The sequence below is a fragment of the Lathyrus oleraceus genome, chromosome 7, assembly GCF_024323335.1.
Source record: "Lathyrus oleraceus cultivar Zhongwan6 chromosome 7, CAAS_Psat_ZW6_1.0, whole genome shotgun sequence".
NCBI lineage: Eukaryota > Viridiplantae > Streptophyta > Magnoliopsida > Fabales > Fabaceae > Lathyrus > Lathyrus oleraceus.
The window spans coordinates 434,367,687-434,390,673 of NC_066585.1; the positions used below are offsets into that span (position 1 = coordinate 434,367,687).

The 22,987-nt window shown below is 37.0% G+C and overlaps 1 protein-coding gene across 2 annotated transcripts; it reads left to right on the top strand.

The window, feature by feature from the left end:
* Positions 1 to 7,306: 7,306 nt before the first annotated feature.
* Positions 7,307 to 10,385, top strand: LOC127101082 (autophagy-related protein 8C-like). Of its 2 annotated transcripts, none has more exons than XM_051038411.1 (6): positions 7,307 to 7,456; positions 7,631 to 7,677; positions 8,887 to 8,942; positions 9,022 to 9,074; positions 9,684 to 9,802; positions 10,084 to 10,385. In XM_051038411.1, exons 2-6 carry the CDS (start codon positions 7,641 to 7,643, stop codon positions 10,179 to 10,181), a joined length of 363 nt encoding a protein of 120 aa, XP_050894368.1. In that variant the 5' UTR covers positions 7,307 to 7,456; positions 7,631 to 7,640; the 3' UTR covers positions 10,182 to 10,385. The 2 variants fall into 2 exon arrangements, with proteins under 2 accessions (XP_050894368.1, XP_050894369.1); XM_051038412.1 differs by having other exon boundaries at positions 7,309 to 7,388.
* The last annotated feature ends 12,602 nt before the right edge of the window (positions 10,386 to 22,987 follow it).

The following is a 22,987-nucleotide window of genomic DNA, read 5'->3' on the forward strand; positions in this document are numbered from 1 at the left end:
AATGCATTTTACTCCTGCGGACTTTCGGTCTCTCTGATTTCTTTTTCCTTTGTGGCAATATTTCCCCACAAAGCATTAACTTTTACATTCACATCATATGCATCATGAGGTCTCTTAGGGACCAAAATTTATATCTATGTGTTGTTATTTAAGCCCATTCTACTGAGTCGACATGAAGATTTTAACCTTCACCTCCTCAGTCAGAATGTCCTTAAATAGGGGCGGCTGTAAGACCCCAATTTTGACCCTAAGATCCCTCATGCAATTCCATCATAAGCATTAGCATTAGGATCATGCCTTGGCATCCTCCTTACCCTTATTTCATTGGGTTTGTTTTGGGAGAGATCACCAAGTACTTTGTGATTATATCATACTTGTATGCTATCATTTTACTAACTAAAATACCAAAAATATGTCTTTGCATTTGCCTAACTCTTTTGTAGGTAGGGCATGATCTCATTAATTCATCAAGTCCACATCTAGGGTTTGAGACCCTCATGAACAAAGAGCACAACTAAGAATTGATTCAAGAATGGTTATGAACATCATATTTGAGTCCCAATGATCTCTACATGTTATATTGATCAAGTTTTCTTCAAGAGTTTGAGGGTGATTTGCCTTGGAAACCCTAGTTTGATTGGGTATCTTGAGTAACTTCTCCAACAAGCTATCTCACCAATTGATCAAATTTATCAAGGTACACTTCAAAATTCATCATCTTAGGCATATATTATCTACCATGAGCCAATAAAGTAAAGAGAATTGGAAATTAGCAAGTTGGTTGATGGTGGTTGGCCAGATGAATTCATTTGATCAAAACTGGGTCTCCCTAGACCCTATCTCCTACAATTTTCACTATATGGAAATGATTCCAAGAGAAAACTTACTCTAAATGACATTCTAAACAACTTGCATGTTGAGACCTAGAGCTAGTTTTTCTTGGAAAATCATTTTCTATGTTGAAACATTATAGGTCATTTTGTCTAAACCCTAATTTGAAAGTCAACTTCCCAAGGCCATAACTTGCTCATTTTTTATGAGATTAAAGATTTCCAAGTTTCACAATCAAATTCAATGTGTATACTTTAACTTTGATGTTTGGAGTGGGAGATAATTCAACTTTTTTGAGCATGTGATATGATGTTACATTATAGGTCACTTTTGACCTATACCATTGATCAAGTGATTTTTCCAAACTTCAAAAATGCATAACTATATCATTTCAAATCCAAATGACATGAAATTTGTGACCATTTTGAAGGTCTTTGAGAGAGATACAACTTTGATAAAGACACTTTTCTCATTTGAAGCTCATAGAAAAAGTTAAGCAAGGTGTAATATTGAGACATATAGCTTGGCACTTAGAAAAAATTTGATATGTCAAAAATTTCCAAACTTACACCTCAAATTTCTCCAAGTTCCAAGCTTCAAATGAAAAAGTGTTGAACATGAAAGTTTTTCCTCTTGATCTCACCTTTCCAAAGAGCTCAAATTCATTCATTTTGGACAAGAAATGCATAGGCTGCACATGGCTTAAACAGGGTGATATCACTTGGCAAGGATCAAGCTTCAAACATCAATGTGCATTTGCCTTGCAATCCAAGCTTAGTTCAGAGCATCTGATATTCATTTGTGGACCTCAAGCAATCATTTCATGGGCCTATGCGCGCCCATGCACCATTGTATCACCATTTGCCAAAATTGAAAAGTGAATTAGAGTGTGTAATTATCAACCATTTCAGATATAAATAGAGCTTCAATTGCTCAGAAATGAAGACACAGTCGCGCCAGCTTTGATCCTCTATTTCAAACCCTCACTTTGCAAAGGATAAGCCTGAAAAATTCTCTTGAATTTGAGCTTGAATCTCCATTGTTTTGGAATTCAATTCTCCAGGAATCCATAGCTTTTTAACCATTCAATCCTTCTCCTGCAAGCAAGTGGAGTGAGACCAAGCACAAGCAAGATCAAGATCAATTGAATCCAGACCTACATTGAAGGTATTTTCCAGAATTTTTGAACTCTTCGATTCTCTCAAATTCTTGCTCAATTCCATGGATTCTTTGGTTGTCTGAAGTCCTACCAATGTAGGCAAGAAGTTTGAGTTGCTTTGAGGTCAAATCGAAGCAACTCAGTTCATGTACCTCAAATTTCAACTTCATATATCTCTCAATATACTTGGAGTTGGAGTAAATGGAGGTCATATTCGAGCTCAGTGCCATTTTTTCTTTAAGATCATGTCCTTGTTTTTCATTTTGGTGATGGTTCATGGTGGACCAGTCCGGTGAGGTCCACCGGAGAAGATGACCAGAGCTCTGGCTCCGGCTATGCGTTGACAAGGCTCTGAACCACATGATCCATCCATTACGTTTTAATCCTGAGCGTTGGTCTTGATTACCAAAGTTGCCACGTGCTAACTAAGGTCTATGGTGGATAGCGCGCTCCTGGCCATCTAATCTGCCACCTCAATTAATGAGGGAGATCATATGGTCCACGTAATTTTGATTTTCTGAATTTTTATTTTTATTGCATTATTTTCAATAATTCATATTAAATTCAATATTGATCCAAAAAATATGGGACTTTCACTAAAAATTTTCAAATATTTTTCTCTTTCATATTCTAATTAAAATTATTTTTTGGATCATCATTAATATTTTTCATGAATTACTTGATTTTGCATTTATTTTTAATTGTTTAAAAATATTTTCAAATGTCCAAAAATTATGAATTTTTTTCTCCAAGGTCCTTTGACCTTGTTTGACCTATGATAAATCTCATGGCCATTTCTTTGGTGTTTTGATGAGATTTTAGGAATTGGACAAAACATATTTGATTTAAATGCACTATTTTATTATTTTTAATTGAATAAATGCCAATTATTTTTGTTGACCGTTTGTATTGACTTGTTTGAGTTTGCTTATTGTTGTTGGGCCTTGGTCAAGGTTGATTTGACTTTGTCAAATTAATATCTTTGGATTTAGGGGATTGATGGAATGTACATTCCATCTCACAAAATGAATGAATGATATTAATTTGGTAAAAGTCCTCCTTTGACCAATTTGTGATTTCATTCATCCCCTTCCCACTTCATCTCATTCCTCATCTTAATTCATTCATTCCATTTGGCCTATGACATCTCAAAGTCCTAATGCTAGTTGATTGAAAAATTGACATGAGTATGGATGAGATTAGGCCACACCTTTTGCATATTCTTTTTGTGCGTGGTATGTTTTATGAGCATAGTCCATTATACTATGTCTCTAACATGCATTAACACCAAAATACTAGGTGCTTGTAATCTGAAAATTCATCTGATACATCTTTGAAGACCTCTCTAAGATTCATCTGCAACATGATCATGGTGTAGCTGTTATTTTGAACCTGTGACTTGTGGAATTCATCTGTTGCATGGGCCATTTTGAAGAACATCATGAAATGGATAAGCTTGGATGAGGTCATCTTTATTTGAGGCCTTGCTCTTCAAGATAATATAATTGTGCATTTGTGTGTTGCTTGATTCTAAAAGTCCAAGGGAATTCTGGGTTTCTATTGACATTTTTGTCTATTGGATTGCTACTCATTTGGTCAGATCTTTTCAACTCTAAACTTTTAATTTTGTGCATAGGGTAGTCTCTTCATCTTCTCCCCATTTCTTTAATTTGGTCTTATGCCATTGCATTTTCAAACTTATTTTCTTAAATCAAACTTGTAAATAAACTTAACTATACTTGACTTAAACTTTCAGAAAAAGCCAAAAAGAACTAACTCATTCAAATCATTTTAGGCCTTTGTGCCTTTCAAACTTAAATTTTGTTAAAAATCAATGCATCCACTTTGAAATTTGTATCACGAACTACGAGGTTTTGATCCCTCGTTTTTATGTTGGTACGTAGGCACAAGACCTAAGGTCTTGTCAAACAAAAAAATATAATTAATGAATTATTTTCTCATTCCCCCCATTCTATTTGTTTGTAAACATCACTTTATACCAAGTACATATTCACACAAAAAGGGCTCCCTAGGAGTACCTAGGACACTTTGGGTGCTAACACCTTCCCTCTGTGTAACCAACCCCCTTACCTGTGATCTCTGACTTTTATTAGTTTTTATTTGAAAACTTCTTACTTTTTGGGTTTTGTTCGTACTTTCTCCCTTTTCCCTTGGAAACAATAAAAGCGCGGTGGCGACTCTTGTTAATTGATCTCTAGCTTGTCAATAGCTTGATGATCATGAATTTCCCGCTACACATATGACATTGTAATATAATGAAGTTGTGTAGGTTTGACAATGAATTTGTGTTGGTTTGAGGATGAATTTGAATTTGTGTTGGTATGAGTAAGACTATAAATAGAATGTGACATGGCATGCATGTAACAGCTAGCCATTCCATTTGGTGTCTGCTTGCATTTTTTGAACATGGGCGCCAGTCCATATGACACCTTGTGTGTGCAAGTCTCGAGATTTTGTGTTGCATGCAAATAGCCATGTAGCCTAGTCAAAAGACCATGCATGCAACCTGTCATGACCTAGGAAGCGCCAGTCCATATGGCGTCTGCTTGTAACAAATACATGTGCACGCCAAACCAATTGGCGCTAGCTTGCATGCTCAATTTTCCATGCATGCAAACTTATGCATGCCTCTCATTATAAATAGCCATGCAACTCACCACTTCTTCATCAGCAACAATCACTTCTATACTTGTAATAACCACTCTTTAATCTGCAATAACCACTGTTTCATCTACAACACCACAACAAGATGTCTCTGCTCACTATGAGTGAGTCTCATAGAGGCACAGTTGCAAACATAGCAACTTATGTAAGCGTTTACTTATTGTATTATTTTTATAACATATTTTTTTGTAAAGTAACTTATTTTGTTGTTTATTTTTTAGGATGTTTCTAGGTTTCGAACTCGTGTCCACAAATTTGTTGCCATGGACACGGTGATTCAACCTTATGTCGAACTCGCCGGTTTTGGACATGTAAGTAAAATCATGTCTTGGTCGGTTGATACTAAATTTATTCTTGCATTATGTGAAAGATGGCGTCCTGAGACACACACATTCTGGTTTCCAACTGGTGAATGTACTGTGGCGTTAGAAGATGTCTACATGTTATTGGGACGACCTATCGAGGGTAAGGCGGTAAATGGTAAAACCAATTATACAAATTCAATTTGCATGGACCTTTTAGATGTTGACTTGTTAAATGATAACTCGAGAGGTCAAGGTATACTCCTTTCATGCCTTAAGGCATATTACAACAACTTACAATTAGGTGAAAATTCTACCGAAGACGCTCTAATAATAAAAACTAGGTGTTATATTATGCTTTTAATTGGTTTATTTTTATTTTCCGAAGGTAGTGGTTCTAGTATGCATGTTATGTATTTACCTTTACTAAGACATGTAGATAGAATAAGAAATTACAGTTGGGGGTCTTCTTGTTTGGCTTATCTTTATAGCTCTTTGTATAAAAATGCATACAAAGACACATCTACATTTTCTGGATGTCCTATTTTGCTCCAAGCATGGGGTTGGTCCAGACTACCGTCCCTAGCGCCCGTCAACCACAACCCGTTCACATTCCCGTACACACAAAAATAAGTTCTTAACAATGGACTATATTTACTTAGTTTACCGATTATTATCTCTAAATAATATATTTACTTTTATGGTGCAAATGGTCGGCACGTGGTATGAGTTACAACAGATGTCCTAGACACGGTATTACCAAGTATCGAAATCTCTTGGATCACCTTCGACCAACAGATGTATTGCCATTAACCTAATTAATTCGTAATAATTTGTTAATTTCTTCTAACAAATTTATAACCTAATATATGTTCACATTTCCGTTCATTTGGCGTCCATATCTAAACTTGAATCATGATCATGAAATCAACGAACAAGACGCAACCGTTTGGACTACATGCACACCGATCATAAGATTCATCACTGTAGAGATGCACCGTAGTGGTCGTGTTAAATTGCAGTTCGGTATGCTTCAATACATCCCACGTCCCCCGATAAACCTCGGAGAATGACATCTACGAAAAGTTAACGACCAATGGAACTTTAACCCTTGGCAAAGCTTCGCTAGATCTGAGTGTCGAAAATGGAAGCACCGACAAGACCATGTCTTAACTGACGTTGTGATGCCAACCGAAGAAAAACCAACTCGTAATTATATGGCTTGGTACATATCTGTTGGATTTGAGTTCCTCGCCGAGGATATGTACCTATATGATCCACGCCATGTAACTTACACACAAGAAGGTTCAACATCTAACCCCCAACAACATTGTCAGACCGGTTACTCACAACCCCCTATCCATCAAAATTTACGGTCCACAAACACACAAACCTACGACCCTAATATGCCAAACACCCAACTACAATACCAAGAGCATACCCCGCACCACCACCAACAAGTAGATCATCATCAAGACACTCAACATCGCTATGCACCGAATACATCACCCTACCATAGACACCTTAGTCAAAACACTCAGCGATCATTTAACACCAACGTCCCTCCTCCTACTATAGCAAAGAAGCCCAAACATCACAAAATCAAAAGCATGCAACAACCATATGGCTACCAAACACCACAACAATCATTTCAACCTTTCCTCAACGCATTATTCACACCAATGTCTCCCTTCAATCGTCTTGGTTGACCTACAGTAACTCAAACACAACTCAACTACTCTGGCATGGGTCACAAACGCAGCTATGACGGTAGCGTTTCATTGCATACACAAGACTATGTAGATTTGTCTGAATATCTTAGGCAATCTCCTGCAGGTGGTGGTGATGTTCCTGGGTCCTAAAGCACCTGAGATGAATCATCAACGTGGGTTAGGGCCACGCGTTCGGGTAGCTAGGGGATGTGGGACCAGAGATCGGTTAGGTCATCCCGGTCAACGACATTAGTCTTTTTGGTTAACGTATGTAAACACATATTAATATTAATATCAATTGGTCCGACTTCGACTTTATCTAAAATGTACATTATTTTTAAAAAAATATTACGAAACACACATATGTGCCATACTAATTGACGTTTCCTTTATAACTTAACACACATGCGCCAATTGGATTGACAACACTAGGTGCACTAGCCAATTCAATTGACATCATCTCTGTAAATTAAAGAGCAGACGTCAATTCAAAATACGATATTTTGAGAAACAATTTAAAAAATGAATTATTTTAAATTTTTAAAAAAAATTGGGTTATTTGGATAAAAAATTCAATTATATATATTAAGTGGATTTTTTATTAGTGTGATACCAACATTCCGGGGCCACACTTGGGGTTAAGTTACGAAAGAAACGACGTGGTTGACTAGAGATACTGTTACTAGTTTGTTTAGTAAGGTTTGTTATATTTCATCTCCGATCTCTAAACACAATTTCTGTATCTTCTTCACTCTTCTTCTCATCGCGTAAGCAATTTCTCTCTCTCTCTTTTTTTTTCATTTTCTATTTCGAATCTTCATTGTTTTCTAGGTTTTCCGTTTCAATAGTTTTCGTTCCTCAATGATCTCTACTTTTAAACCAAACCCTAATTCCTAATTTAGGTTTTATTTATTTTTATTTACCTGTGTTTTCTGCTGCAGATTATTTTCCATGGCTAAGAGCTCATTCAAGACTGAACACCCACTCGGTTCGTTTTTCTCAATTAACTGTTTTTACTTCCATTTTAATCACATGGCATAATCATTGTGAAATAGTTAAGCTTTATATTTATGATTCACTCTATAATCCCTTAGCAAAGCTCCCTTCCTCAAAGGAATAAGAAATCCTCCCTCTGTGCAACCCTGAGTATGTTTGAATTGATGGAATGTGGCCGAATGGAACGGAATGAAATGGTATGGAATGAGATTCCATTATTTGGATCAATTAAGATCGGATGGAGCGGAGCGGAGTTCAGTGGTATGGATTCCATTCCGTTACCATCATATTTCTTCCCTATGATTTTGGTTGATTAGAAAATTTGTCTCGGACCGTCCTAAAATACCCAAATGATAGAATGAAATCTTCATTCCACTATAATCCATTTTGGTCCCTTCCATTCCATTTTGCTCTGTTCACTTTATGATATCCAAACATAGTTTTTTATTTTTTATTTTCACCACCAGTATCCGGTCTATTGGAGAGACTAATCCGAATTGGGGGTCAGTTCTGGCATCAAGTGATTTTAGCCTCCTCCCGATCGCAGTTGTGGGGATCCAACTGTGGTCCTCCATACCCAGTCCAGTGTCAATCACCACCGGACCAACTAACAATTGGTTAAGTTCTAATACAAATGATACTGAATAATACACTATTTCCTTCTCACACCTCGTATACTCCCCTTCAAGTGTAACTTCCCCACTCTCTAATCAACTCACATGTAACTTCTCCACTCTCTCTAATCAACTTGTCAACTCAGCACTTCCCCTCTCCATTTGGGCCTATTGCCTATTATTTGTTGCTTTGTCAATAAACCTGTAACTATTTATTGTTGGCTAATGACTTAGAAATAGGAGAATATAATAAGATAATAGTAATTTGTTACATAGGAAAATGACAATTAATTTCATTAACAACAAAATTGATTTCTTTCCTTGTTTTGTGCAAAACAGTCTTAAACTACTGAAAAAGTTGTTACATTTTTGGTTTGGGTTACCTCACTTGTGAACTTGATTTGTTTGTTGATAGTAACTTGTGCCCCCTTTTTTTACGTTCACATTCTTCGGCATTCTCAGCTCTTCGTTTTTGTGGTTAGAGAATTCTTTTATCCCTAATAACCATTCCTAAGTGCTAGGAAGCTTGTATTTATTTTATCAATTCGGTGACTTATGTCCAACATATGTTTCTAATTTAATACCAGAAAGGAGGCAGGCTGAAGCAGCTCGCATAAGAGAGAAGTATCCTGATAGAATTCCAGTAAGACTTGCTTTCTATAGCATGCATATACCATCATAATCTATTTCTGCTTACTAATCTTGTTGATCTTTTCACGTAGGTTATCGTTGAAAGGGCAGAGAAGACTGATGTTCCTGAAATTGATAAGAAAAAGTCAGTTTCTTTTTTATTCTTTGGAAAGTGCAACTGTATATATTGGCACAGTTCATTTACTCCAACTTTCTTATTTAAATGTTATTATCTGTTCCCTGATTACTTTCTTCATTAACTTGTTCTGCTTTATCCAATTAAAGTTTTGAATTCCATAGAATACTTACTTTGAAAATTGAAAAATATCGACACTTCTTTATACTTGGACTTGAGCCATCGGGGTTATAATTTCTTTGAAAGTTTGCGAAGACCTGTCTAGTTTTGTGTCTTTCCCATGTTATAATGTTCTTGAGCTACCAAGCCTTATTACTCTATCTTTTAAACATGGTAAACATAATTGTGTTATTTTCCCAAAAATACTATTATCGGGTTAGTGTTAAATAATACAGAAAGTTGTTGTACGATATGAGTTGGAGCAATAAAGAGTGTTCCGATATTGAATTATACTCCTATCTATGGGTGCTTTTTACAAGTTCATTTATATGAAAGCTCCTTAATAGATTTAATAAATAGGAGCTGTAAGAAAAGTCATAGTTGGATTATACAGTAACAGAAGGGTTTTTATTGAGGCTTTGGTGTATATTATTGTTCCCTTTTTTTGGATGAATGTAGGTATCTTGTTCCTGCTGATTTGACTGTTGGCCAGTTTGTGTATGTGGTGCGAAAGAGAATCAAGCTGAGTCCTGAGAAAGCCATCTTCATTTTTGTCAAGAACATTTTACCACCAACTGGTAATGTATAAGGTTTTTGTATGCGTTGGTGTGTTTATATTGTAGCATACATGAAATTTTTTGGAAACGGGTTGCTGCCATAACTGCATCGCACGGTTTTAAACCTTGATCATCTAAAGTAAATTAACTACATATTGTTAAAATCTGATTTTGTTATTGTGTAATCTGATCCTTCTGACCTCGAATTAACGACCGGGATTGTTTGTTGTGTGTAAATGTAATTTTTGTTAATTTATTGGACTTGATTTGGTGAGTTGAGAAATGATTTTATGTTTGTGCAGCGGCTATGATGTCTTCAATTTATGAAGAAAATAAAGACGAAGATGGATTTCTTTATATGACTTACAGTGGGGAGAACACCTTTGGAATGATGATCTAAAGTAATAATCCAATGCAGGCGCAAACATGTGAATAGAACTTTATGAAAAATGGCCATTGTGAAGAAGTGATCTTAATTGTAAATTCTGGTGTTTGATCTGTTTCTGTAAAAGTTTATCAGCTGATCTGTCAGTCGTTATGTGAATTGGAACTTATTTTGCATCTGCCTTGTGTTTATTTAAAAATAACGACCGATTTTCGTTCATTTTCATGATTACTCCTTCTATTTCTTTTTAAATGTCATATTTTTTTTACTTTGGACATGCTCTGTTATCAAATAACCGCAATTGCGGAGCTGTGGTGGATATAAGTTGTGGTTTATAGGCTAGCCGAAATGGTAAAATAAAAGAAATCACGCAAATGTACAAAAGTTGCTAGGATATAGGTCGATGCCAGGTTGAGTGGGAAAATTAGAAAGATCATATGGTGTGCGTAGCTATAAATTGTGGTAAAGGTTTGTCAACGAGTAGATCGAATTTAAGGAGCATGAAACATTTCAGTCCAGGTACATGATTTCCTACTCTAAATGGAGTATTAAGGAAGAGAATTCCTTAGCCTATATTTAAATGTCTTTACATTTTATCTCCGGATGTATTAAAGTCTCATGTTGAAATATTTTGGAGATGTTTCTTCGACCTTTTTTCGATAATATATTTTTGAAATATTTTAGAGTTTAAATCGCGTCAGAATCCTTCTTTTTATTTCTGAAAAGTTTCAAAAAAATTTCAAACTCAAATTTTTTTCCATCACCAAGTCCAAAAGATCTTCAATCAATATCAAAAACATCATCCAACACTGAAGCAAAGTGAAAAATTGTAAGTTTTTTTAATGTTTTACAAAGTTTTTTTTAATTTTTGTGTAAATGAGTAGAAATTGAGGATTAATGTTGATCAAAGCATAATTTTTTGGCTGAAAATATTTGTTGGCTGAAAATGTTGATCAAAACATTATTTTTTGTGTTTGCATGTAACATTGCCGCCATTGATGCACTTGTTGTGTTGCAGAAAATTCTAGAGATGTATCTCCAAAAGTTTTCAACGTTTAAGTTTTCTAGTAATTGGAGATGCATCTCCAGAATTTTCTTAGTCTTTTTTTTATTTGGTTTTCTTACTGTTAGTGTTGCTAGCTTGCACTAATTGTCTAGTTTACATCAATTTACAGACATTATGGTTGATGGACACGATAAACTAAGGCATAAGAGGATTGCACAACATGCATCAGTGCGGCGGGAGAAGAGTCAGGCTTCGGAGGCTCCTGCTCGCTCTGGCCATGCAGAGCCATCTACTTCTGGGGTTCATGCTTCTCGACATGCTTTTACATCTTCTTCTTCCCGTAGGAGACAAATTTCACCTACCGACACATCCCTCCCCCATCCTCCCGCAACGCCAGATATCACATATTCCAGCATCAGAGGTACCAGAATCACGATGGTACCAAAGACACCTCCTCCTACTGATACTGATGATGCTTCTGAGCCAGTGCCACCTCCCATTGCTGATGCTACTGAACCATTTCCACCTCTGGATGGTGAGATTGTTGAACTAGAGGCATTTGGAGGAGACCTTGTAGAGTTGTCACTATTGCCTCTGTATCCAAACCATTATGGCAGATATATCTGGGACAAAGAGGTAATATTAGTTGGATTCATTCTTTTTAATTTACGTTTATTTTAATTGACAAGTTTCTGACATTGATTTTTATCTTTTGCAGAACCGTGATCCGCTGAAGTTAATTAACCACAAGCGGAAGATTACTGGCTTACCTCAGCGGAATGAGGATTGGTTTCAGGTAGCTTTGTCCCTATCTGGGATGAAAGACTTGTGTATGACTGATTATATTATGGTCAACCACGAGATGCTTAATGCATTCGTGGAGAGATGACACTCTGAGACCTCATCATTTCATCTCTCGCTTGATGAGATGTCTATCACACTCGACGATGTGTCATGTTCGCTACATCTTCCGATCAGGGGAAAACTTCTAGATCATGGGAGGATTACCAAAGACGAGGCACTCGAGATGATGGTAAACTATCTGGGGGCTGACCCAACAGAGGCAAATGGGGAGTTGGATAGAATCACGGGGGCTCATGCTAGGTTTGAATACCTGAAAAAGGTATATACATATAAGCTCTAGAGAGTATATCAGGCTATAGGTGATGACGAACAAGTGAGACTTAATAGAGCGCATGCTATGAGAGCATACATGATATATTATTTTTATGGACAAGAGTTTCACTTATACATATGTCATCTACCTACGGTACTTTGAGGATTTCGTGCGGATCCATGAGTACCGAAGGGGAAGGGGGGGGGGGCATTTGTTTGGTCAACTTGTACTCGAAGTTATCAGAGGATTGTAGGTAAAAGATGAAGCAGGTCACAAGTATCATCACACTACTGACGATAATATTTATTAATCTTTTAATCTTTCTGTGTCATTTTCATTTCATCTTTACAACGCCATTATTTATGATTCGTGTGTTCCAAACTTTTCAGGCTTGGATCCTACAACACTTCCAGCGCATCTCTAGTTGGGCGAATGTACCAACTTACACTGAGGATATGTCGTGTGCTACTGCATTTTCCCCGCTCAGAGGGAACCAAGCAACTAAGTCATTTGACCGCTTGGTTTCCGTGCACTTCAACAACTATGTCGATCACCGTGAGACACAACCACTTGATGAGATAGTGCTATACTCTAAATGGCTGGCCTGCGGATCATGTCTCACTGCTCCTTATTTGTCTGAGTGCATCATGCAGTAGGTAGGCTACACTCTGACCATTCCTAGACACATTATTGTCTCGACTCCTCCTGCTTTGACACGTAGACAGATGAATGCCATGTTTGATGATTATGAGAGTAATTTGGTATTAGAGGAGGCACAAAGTACCATAGTTGTGAGCGACTGGAGTTACGTCAACAAATATATCAGGTGGTTCTTCAGTGTGTCACATCCGTATATGGTGCAGGATACTCCAGGAGATCCACCGAGACCAACTCATTAGGAGATACTAGAGGAGGAACATACACAATTAGATCATGCTAAGGATGTATTACCTAGATGTCGTTGCATAATGGAGATTGTGTAGGCAGACATTAACAGAGGTATCTTCCCTGATGGATATGATGTGAGACAGGTCCTAGATGATCATGACGGAGGCACGGGGGCATTGATTTACCGGAGACAACGTCAGAGGGTAAGGATTGATGACTGAGGAGTCTGAGGAGGTAGATGAGGAAAAGGAGATGTAGTCTGACATACCCAGTAGTGCATTAGTAATAATAGTTGTACCATGGATCGTAGTTTATTTTTACCTCATGCTACTTTATTGTTGTATTCGACTTTATTTATATATGACATTTAGACCATCTGGATTTATACACATCATTTTTTACATATGAATTGTATGGTTTATATGGATTGCATGGTTTAAATCTTCATCTAATACACATAAATAAAAACTTAACATGTACTATTCTGTTATGGTAGGTTACAAAGATACATTTCCGTAAAATATACAAAGATACATCTCTGGTACAATAAACTTGTAAAATGACTTCTGAGTGTGGTGTGTGGTATATGTTTTAAATTGTTACGAAGATGCATCTCTAGTTCAACGTTTCAAGGCGCGTCTGAAGATGCATCTTCGGAATCTGTGGACATTTAAGTTTTTTTACATGGGGCCTAAGTAACATATAAGGTGTATTAAGAAATTCTCTTAACATATGTTTGGATTGATGGAACATAACGGAGCGGAGTAAAATGAAACATAATGGAGCGGAACATAGCAGAACGAAATGAAATATAGATCTTACTCTATTGTTTGGTTACTTTATTAAAAATGTCTCATTCCATCACATACATCCCAAATTGGATGGAACAAAAAACAGAGATTTGGATGGAATTGGATGGAATGAATTCCATTATGTTCCATTTCATTCAATCTATTATTTGCAAATTTAAAAAATGAAATCTCATTAGTTACCACTCCACTCAATTCCATACCATCAATCCAAACATACCCTTCAAAAAAGAAGGAAATTGAAGATTGAAAAGTCAAATTCACTTTAATTCAAAATCCGAGTCTTAAATTTTTGCATTAGTATAAAATCCTCCCTCCTAAGTTTGAGTTTATCAAGCATAGTTTTATCTCCCATTATCATATGAAACTTGAATTTATCTTTAGAAATTGAAAAATCTCTTTACAACGTGTACTTGTATTCTTGGTGCTGGTATCTTTGTCCTCACGGAAGGAACATCAATTAGTGAGCTTTAAAAGAAATTATAGAAGGATTTCAAAGCTAAGTGTAAAATAAAAGTATGTATGCAAGGATGAAGAACAAAAATTTGAATTCACTTTTGTCTCTTACGTTTCAGTTGATCATAAGTTCTCTAAGAAATTTTGTCTAGAGGGACACAAAATTTGTCATCATAAACTATCTAAGAAGAAGGTAGAAGTTGAACCTAACCAAACCATCTAGACACTAGTTGAGGTTGTGAGGTTGGTAAAGAAAAGTCCTAGTCTTTTTTTATCAGTAATGCCTGAAGGAACCATTCCAAATACTATTTCCAAATATATCATTGTATTAAATTTGAGGTTTGACTCTCTGAAAAAGGGAATTTCTAGGTGAACCAATGAGGTCCCATTGTATTAATTGAAACGTTGTTTGAAAATGATTCTGAGTTTAGTGGAATTATCATTGTCATTAAGATGAACAAGTTTCCCATAATAAAGAATTTCAAGAGGAAGGGGTTATGTTGAATTTTCGAGCTAAGATGAGGAAACAACAATTGTTACAATTGTGGATGTCAAACACAACCTTCTATATTCAAAAAGATAATCTAAATTTTTTGGAAGAGAATCATTCATGTCATCTAGAGATTCGTAAATACTGCCTATAAGAATTTGTTTAACTTACATTATGATCTTCATTAAACAATTTAGATAAAGGAATAAATTATTTTCCCATTCGAAATAGACTTTAAACAAATTGTTGAATTGTAATTCATTGTGTCGAAGCAGGTTGTTCGACAAGAATAAGGAAGTGTCGAACCACATAGTGTGTTGAGTTGTGTTAGTGTGTCGGAGTGTCGAAGCATGTTGCTTCACACAGGATTTCGACTTAGGTCTATTTTAGTAGTGTTAACTATTTTTGGCTTTTACAGTTTTGGGCTTTGACTTGAGGTCCAAGTTAACCTAAATATATAAATAGAGGGAGTAACCCTTATTTTTGTAATAAAGTGAATAGAGTATTCATAACACTTGTAATTCACGGTATTTTGCAGTTGCAAAGTGAATAAGAAGTTTTCCACAGTTTGTGGGCAGAGAGAAACTCTGCAAAATTTTAATTCTTCTTCTCCTTCATCGTTCTTTACACTCTTTCTTTATCCATTGTTCTTTCTTTTCTTTGCTATTGTGTAGGTGATAACAATCTTCCGATTAATTGAAATTCTCCATAGGTTTTAGGGGATTTTCAACATTTGGTATCAAGAGCTCCGGTTGAGTTGATTTGTGGGAAGAAAATCACGCATGGCAACGAATCATCCAAACGGGCATTTTCCAGCAAATATTCCGATTCTCAAGAACAACAATTATGAGAATTGGTGCAAGCAGATAAAGGTTGTGTTCTGTTATCAAGATCTTTGGGGTCTTGTAAAGGAATGAGTAACAACGCTTGCAGAAGCCGCGACAGATCAAGAAAAGGCTGCACATAAATAATTGAAGAAGAAAGATTATAAAGCTCTCTTTATAATCCATCAATATGTTAATGCAGATAACTTTGAAAAGGTTAGTGATGTAGAGTCAGCGAAAGAAGCATGGGAAATTCTGGAGAAATCGTTTGGGGGCGCAGAAAAGGTGAAAGAGGTGAGGTTACAAACTCACAAAAGGACGTATGAATTGCTTCATATGGAAGACAATGAAAGCATAATTGATTTTTTCACCAAGGTTACAAAACTTGTGAATCAAATCAAGGTATGTGAAGAAGTGTTGACATCAAGATCTGTTGTTGGGAAGATCTTGAGGTAGTTGACTCCAAAGTTCGACAACGTGGTAGTAGCCATAGAAGAGTTGAAATATTTATCAAAACTGACAAAGGAAGAGCTTCAAGGGACGCTTGAATCTCATGAATAAAGAATGGCTGAAAGAGCTGCAGGAAAGTCGAAGAGTGATATGGCTTTGCAGGCTCAATCAGCAAAAGAAAGAAAAGGCAAAGGAAGATGCAATGGCAACAAAGACAAAGGAGGTTACAATAATTCGACTGGTCGAAATTAGCAAGAAGGAAACTGGTCGAATCAGAGAAAACCCTGGAACCAAGGCAACCAAAGAGGTGGTGTTGCAGGTAGAGGAAGAGGTAATGGTCAAAAGCCAGACAAGAGTCACATTCAGTGTTACAATTGTCAAAGGTATGGTGATTATTCTAGTGATTGTCCAGAAAAGCAGAAGAATTAAGAAACTTATGTAAAGCTGGCGAAAGATGAAGAAGAAGAGACGTTGCTGATGGTTACAACAAGAGATGAAGAGAGATTCAAGGACCAGTGGTACTTGGACTCAGGATGCTCATCACACACATGTCTGGCAGCCCTCAATGAAGAACATGGTGAAATTTGCAAATGACAACACTCTAGCAGCTGAAGGTGTTGGTGATGTTCTGATTATGAGGAAAGATGGCAAGAGGTCAGTAATTTCAAATGTGTTGTACATACCAGGCATGAAGAGTAATTTGCTCAGCATAGGGCAATTGGTCGAAAAGAACTACAAGGTGTCGATAGAAGACAAGATGATGAGAGTTCTCTACTCAAATGAAAGGTTGATCTTGAAAGCTCCAATGTCTCAGAATAGAACCTTTAAGATTGAACTAAATGTGATGGAGCATAAGTGCATTGCAACAGCAACCAGCTGAGATGAATGGATATGGTATTATAGACTTGGTCATCTCAATTTCAAAGACATCAGAGATTTGAACAGAAGAAATATGGTTTCAGGATTACCAGAAATTGACATTCCAAACAAAATGTGTGAAGAATGTGTGTAGGCGAAGCATCATAAGAACAACTTCAGTAAGGATGTAGGAAGCAGGTCGAAGGAAATTCTTGAAGTCATATACTCTGATGTATGTGGCCCTCTCTAGGTGGATTCGATTGGAGGTAACAAATACTTTGTTACATTCATAAATGATTTCAGTCGAAAACTGTGGTCTTACCTGATCCAGAAGGAAAGTGAAGTGATCGAGGTATTTGCCAAGTTTAAATCTATGGTCGAAAGACAGAGCGGTCAAAAGATCAAGATTTTGAGGACTGATGGTGGTGGAGAATATGTGTCTAAAGACTTCGATGCATTATGTCTGAAAGAAGGGATTGTGCATGAGGTGGTGCCACCCTACACTCCACAACAGAATGAAGTCGTAGAAAGGAAGAATAGAACCATTATGAATATGGTTAAAAGTATGTTGAAAGGCAAGCATCTACCCAAAGATTTATGGGGAGAAGCTGTGTCGACTGTAACATATATCCTGAACAGATGTCCGATGAAGAAGCTAGAAGGAATCACTCTAGAAGAATGTTGGTCTGGTGTCAAGCCTAACTTGAGTCATATGAGGGTGTTTGGATCTATAGCACATAGACATGTGCCAGATCAGTTGATAAGAAAACTTGATGACAAGTCGAGTCAGATGATCCTGATAGGATATCATTCTACTGGGGGATACAAGTTTTCGAACCAGTGAATAAGTAAGTGGTGATCAGCAGGGACATGATCATAGATGAGCTTAAGGAGTAGTATTGGATTGATAATGTCAAGAAAGATTCAGTGAGAATCTTTTATGATGAACCAGCTAGTGAAGTCGAAAGAGAAGTTCGACAGGAAGAAGGAGGTGAAGCAGGCCCAAGCAAACCTCAGAGAATAAGACACATGCCTGCAAGGCTGCAAGAATGTGTGATTACATCACATGATGTGGTCAATGAAGAAGGTAAGCTGGTACATTATGCTTTCTACGCAGATGTCGAACCTATCAATGCAACTGAGGCATTGAGAGATTCGAAGTGGATGAAAGCAATGAACGAAGACCTGAAGTCAATCGAAGTCAACAACACTTGGTCACTTGTCGAATTGCTCCAAGACAAGAAGGAAATCAATGTGAAGTGGGTATAAAAGGTAAAGTTTAATCTCAAAGGAGAAGTGACTTGACACAAGGCGAGACTTGTGGCGAAAGGATTTCTTCAAAAAGAAGGAATCGACTTCGATGAGGTTTTTACACATGTTGCTAGGATCGAAACAATCAGGTTGGTTGTTGGTCTAACAAACATGAACAACTGGAAGATGTGTCAGATGGATGTGAAATGTGGGTTCCTTAATGGCCCCTTAGAAGAAGAAGTTTATGTTGCACAACCAACTGGGTCTGTGAAACATGGCGAAGAAAGAAAGGTGTACAGGCTGCATAAAGTCCTGTACTGACTTAAACAAGCTCCAAGAGCTTGGAACAAGAAGATAGATGGTTTTATAAGGAAGAAGGAATTTATGAAGTGCACAAGTGAACATGGAGTATATGTAAGAAGAAGCAAGAGTGAATTGCTTATACTATGTCTCTATGTCGATGACTTGTTGATAACAGGTAGCTGCAAGAAGGAGATCGAAGACTTCAAAGGTGATCTCAACAAGGAATTTGAAATGTCAGATCTGGGTGACATTTCATACTTCCTTGGCATATAATTCTACAAGAGTGGTAGAGGTTTGATGATGCATCAAAGAAGGTATGCAGGAGAAATTCTCAAGAGATTTGAGATGCAAGATTGCAACCCAACTTCGACTCCAGTTGAGCCTAAATTACAACTGTCAAAAGATTCAGATGAAGATGATGTCGACCCAAACCAATGCAGAAGACTTATTGGGTCACTTCGATACCTTTGTCACACAAGGCCTAACTTAGTATACAATGTAGGTATGGTGAGTAGGTTCATGCAGAAACCAAAGGTATCACATCTAGCAGCGTCGAAGAGGATACTAAGGTATCTGAAAGGAACTCTCAACTATGGAATTTTGTTTCTTGCAGCTGATGAAGGAAAAGAATGTAAATTAGTGGGATACACTGACTCAAGTTGGTGTAGTGATGTTGAGGATCGAAAATCCACAGTGGGCTATGTGTTTATGCTAGGTGGTGCACAAGTTGCTTGGAGTTCGAGAAAAGAGCCAGTAGTGGCATTATCATCATGCGAAGCAGAATACATAGATGCTTCTCTTTGTGCATGTCAAGCAACGTGGATGGTGAATCTGGTCGAAGAGATAACATTGAAGAGTCATGAAGCAATTATCATGAAGATCGATAGCATGTCAGCGATCAATCTGGCGTAGAATCCGATAGCACATGGTTGAAGTAAGCACGTCGAGATGAGGTTCCATTATCTTTGAGAGTAGGTAGAATATGGGAAGATAAATGTGGAACACTGTAGAATTGAGAATCAGATTGCAGACATCATGACAAAAAGAGTGCAGGTCGAAGTGTTCAAATGACTAAGAGCTATGATGAATGTAGATAGCTTAGACACAATGAATTAGATAGTGTGTTGAATTGCAATTCCTTGTGTCGAAGCAGGTTGCTCGACAGGAACAAGGAAGTGTTGAACCACCTAGTGTGTTGAGTTGTGTTAGTGTGTCTAAGTGTCGAAGCATGTTGCTTCACACAAGATTTCGACTTAGACCTATTTTAGTAGTGTTAGCTATTTTGGGATTTTATAGTTTTGAACTTTGACTTGAGGTCCAAGTTAACCTAAATCTATAAATAGAGGGGGTGACCCTTATTTTTGTAATAAAGTGAATAGAGTATTCATAACACTTGTAATTCACAGTATTTTGCAGTTGCAAAGTGAATAAGAAGTTTTCCACAGTTTGTGAGCAGAGAGAAACTCTGCAGAATTTCATTACTCTTCTCCTTCATCATTCTTTACACTCTTTCTTTCTCCATTATTCTTCTCTTTTCGTTGTTATTGTGTGAGTGATAGCAATCTTGTTCATCAAGATTGATTGAAATTCTCCATAAATTTTGAGGGATTTCCAAAACAAATGTAAAAATGGTAAATCTAAAATAGAAGAAATTCAATATACCCGTTATTTGAAATTTTTAATTCTTCTCTTGGTTAAGCTGAATGTACTTTATATAAATAATGTAAACTAGATTAGAGTTAATGGTTGATTCAGAAACCACATCAAAAGTTACAACTTGATATGTGGGTTTAAGATCGATGATATCATCTATGTCAAACAAAGTGATGTTTAACATGTCATAAGGAGTGTGAAAAGTGAAATCGAAAGGATCCAAAAAAAACTACAGATATATAATAAGTTGTAACTTAAATTGTTTTTAATTAGCACAATAATATCATAAATACCATTCTTCTTTTAAAAGTCTCTCTTATATTCTCCCACTTAACTAAACCAAGCTTAATTTTGGTGGTTCGAAATGATTAGGCATAAACCTAAATGCATTTACAAATGTTTTAAGGAAACAAGGTTTAATAAGTAGAAAATATGGAGTTGAGAAAGTAAGGAGAAAATTCATAGGATGATTTAGAAAAAATGATTCGACGTGCTTCAAAAATCTGAAGATAGAAGATAACCAATAAACACTAAACTTTGATGTTTAAGGGTGAAAAAGGGTTAATACATGAGATCTCCAGATTGCTCATTTTGCTCCATCTTAATCAAAATTAAGTAAATATCTCAAAATATCTTTGATGACCAATTTAAGATTTTGAAAGGTCATTGGAGATAAGTTGGATGAAGCGGCCTTATTTGCGAAAATTTGAAGAAAAAATTGCAAAATGGAGGTACGCGTAAGGTATTTTGAGATATGCTACAAAGAGGAGGTTAAAGTGTGTCAATATAAATATTTAATTCAAAATACTATCAAATAACCTACCTCAAAGACACATAAAGGGCCAAATATGTTGGAAAATCGTGCATAGATAAAAATATTGTCTCATTACGTGCAACACATACTAATATAACTACATTCATGAGATTTGATAAAAAATGTTTCAGGAGTTTTAAAATCTAGCAACGACTAGTAATCAAAAGAAATTCAAAAGTCATGTCAATTTACACAGCTTTTTAAAATGTAAAATTTAAAACTCATTTGTATTGGGAATTTGGGATAATGTTATTAGGCATTCGAAAGGATAATCCATAAGGAAATAAGACAAGCAAGACATCCTGGCGTTGCGCAAGCATCCGAGCAGCATCACAGGCCCCCGAAGCAATGACACATGTTGCCTAAAATATTGGATAAGTCGCTTAGGTTGGGCTCGACCCACCCAAATTGGTTACACCACCCATTCGTTTGATAAATGCGGTTGGTGATATGTCCCTGCAGTAATCGACTAGAGAGAGTCATTGAGGGAAAACTCCCCCCACATGATTTTAGGGAGAACAAGTCTCCCTTGGTCACATTTTCTAATCACAAAGCTAGGGTAAACCGCTCTTCTAGACCTCGGATCCAAGCCCAAGGGATCTCATATATATACCCCAATTAATGAAGGGGAAATTGATCACAAACTTCCCTCATAAATGCCTATAGGAGCTCTCCACAACCATACGTGAGAGAGTTCTCACCACACATAAAAACCCTAAAACCCTCAGACAACCCTACGCAATTAAGGGTTTTCTATAATTATATTTTTTAGCAAGTATAATTGGCACCCACCACGAGACTCTGGTAAAATTTACTCGGGCCACACCCATTTTTCATTCATCAAACGCCTCAGCCACCCACTTCAACATGGTAGGAGAATGACACACCACCACACTTGCCATCACACACATGTCCATTAACACCATAACTAGAGGGTTCATAGGAGGGCCATAATCCAACTCTTCTCGCCAAAAGTACGTCGGACATGTTCAGGGCCGAATGATACACTCGCTATCCCAGAATAGAATTTTGAGAAGGATTAAGAACCCAAAATTATCTTCTCTAATAGAGGCGTCGCTGACCTTCACCCTTACAACAATGACTCTATAGTCATAATGATGCAGTATGACAATTGGGATATAAGACGGGTATTGATTGACCTCAGAAGCTCATTAGACATCCTATTTTGGGACACATTTGAGAAACTCCATCTGGATCCATATGACAATTGGACATTTTAAGGTTCCTTGGTTGGACTCGCGAGCTCGTGAAAATGAAAGGCCATATAATGCTCAAAATGGAGTCAGGACTGGATGAAAACGTGAAGATGATCAATGTCAAACATCTCATAGTAGATGCCCCTTAGCCATACAACATTATCATGGGACGTCCCTCCCTTAACCTACTATGGCTCGCCCTTTCGACCTCGCATTTGAGCATGAAGTATCCCTTACCTAGCAGGCAAATTGGGGTAGTTCAGGGGGACCAAGAAACCACCCAAGACTGTTACAAGAGTAGTCTTGGAATAAGAAGAGCAGGGGTAACTCTTGTTGCTGCTTTGCTACCAGGCATGCAAAGGATGATGGCGTTAAATTTAGATCATATGATAGAGATGAAGAATGAAAAGTCCTACAAAGGACCTAAAAGAGGTCCATATTAGGTTACGAGATTTTCAAATTATCAAACTGGGCACCTCCCTATCTGAAACAGAAGAGGAGGAGTTGGTCACCTTGTTGAGGAGGAATATCAATTTGTTCATGTGTATGCTCTCCGACATGTTAGGGATAGACGCTAAAATGGACTGTCATCGCCTCACCATTGACTCCATTGTGAAACTTGTGTCTTAAAGAAAGCGTAAAGTGGGCAAGGAGAAATGAGCAGCGATCAATGAGGAGGTTGAGA

What these genes read in the sequence shown, in the direction of transcription:
- LOC127101082 (XM_051038411.1), top strand. Translation starts at nt 7,641, where the DNA reads ATGGCTAAGAGCTCATTCAAGACTGAACACCCACTCG. An exon ending in CCTGAAATTGATAAGAAAAA is followed by an intron (nt 9,075 to 9,683) that starts GTCAGTTTCTTT and finishes GGATGAATGTAG; the next exon opens with GTATCTTGTTCCTGCTGATT. An exon ending in GAACATTTTACCACCAACTG is followed by an intron (nt 9,803 to 10,083) that starts GTAATGTATAAG and finishes ATGTTTGTGCAG; the next exon opens with CGGCTATGATGTCTTCAATT.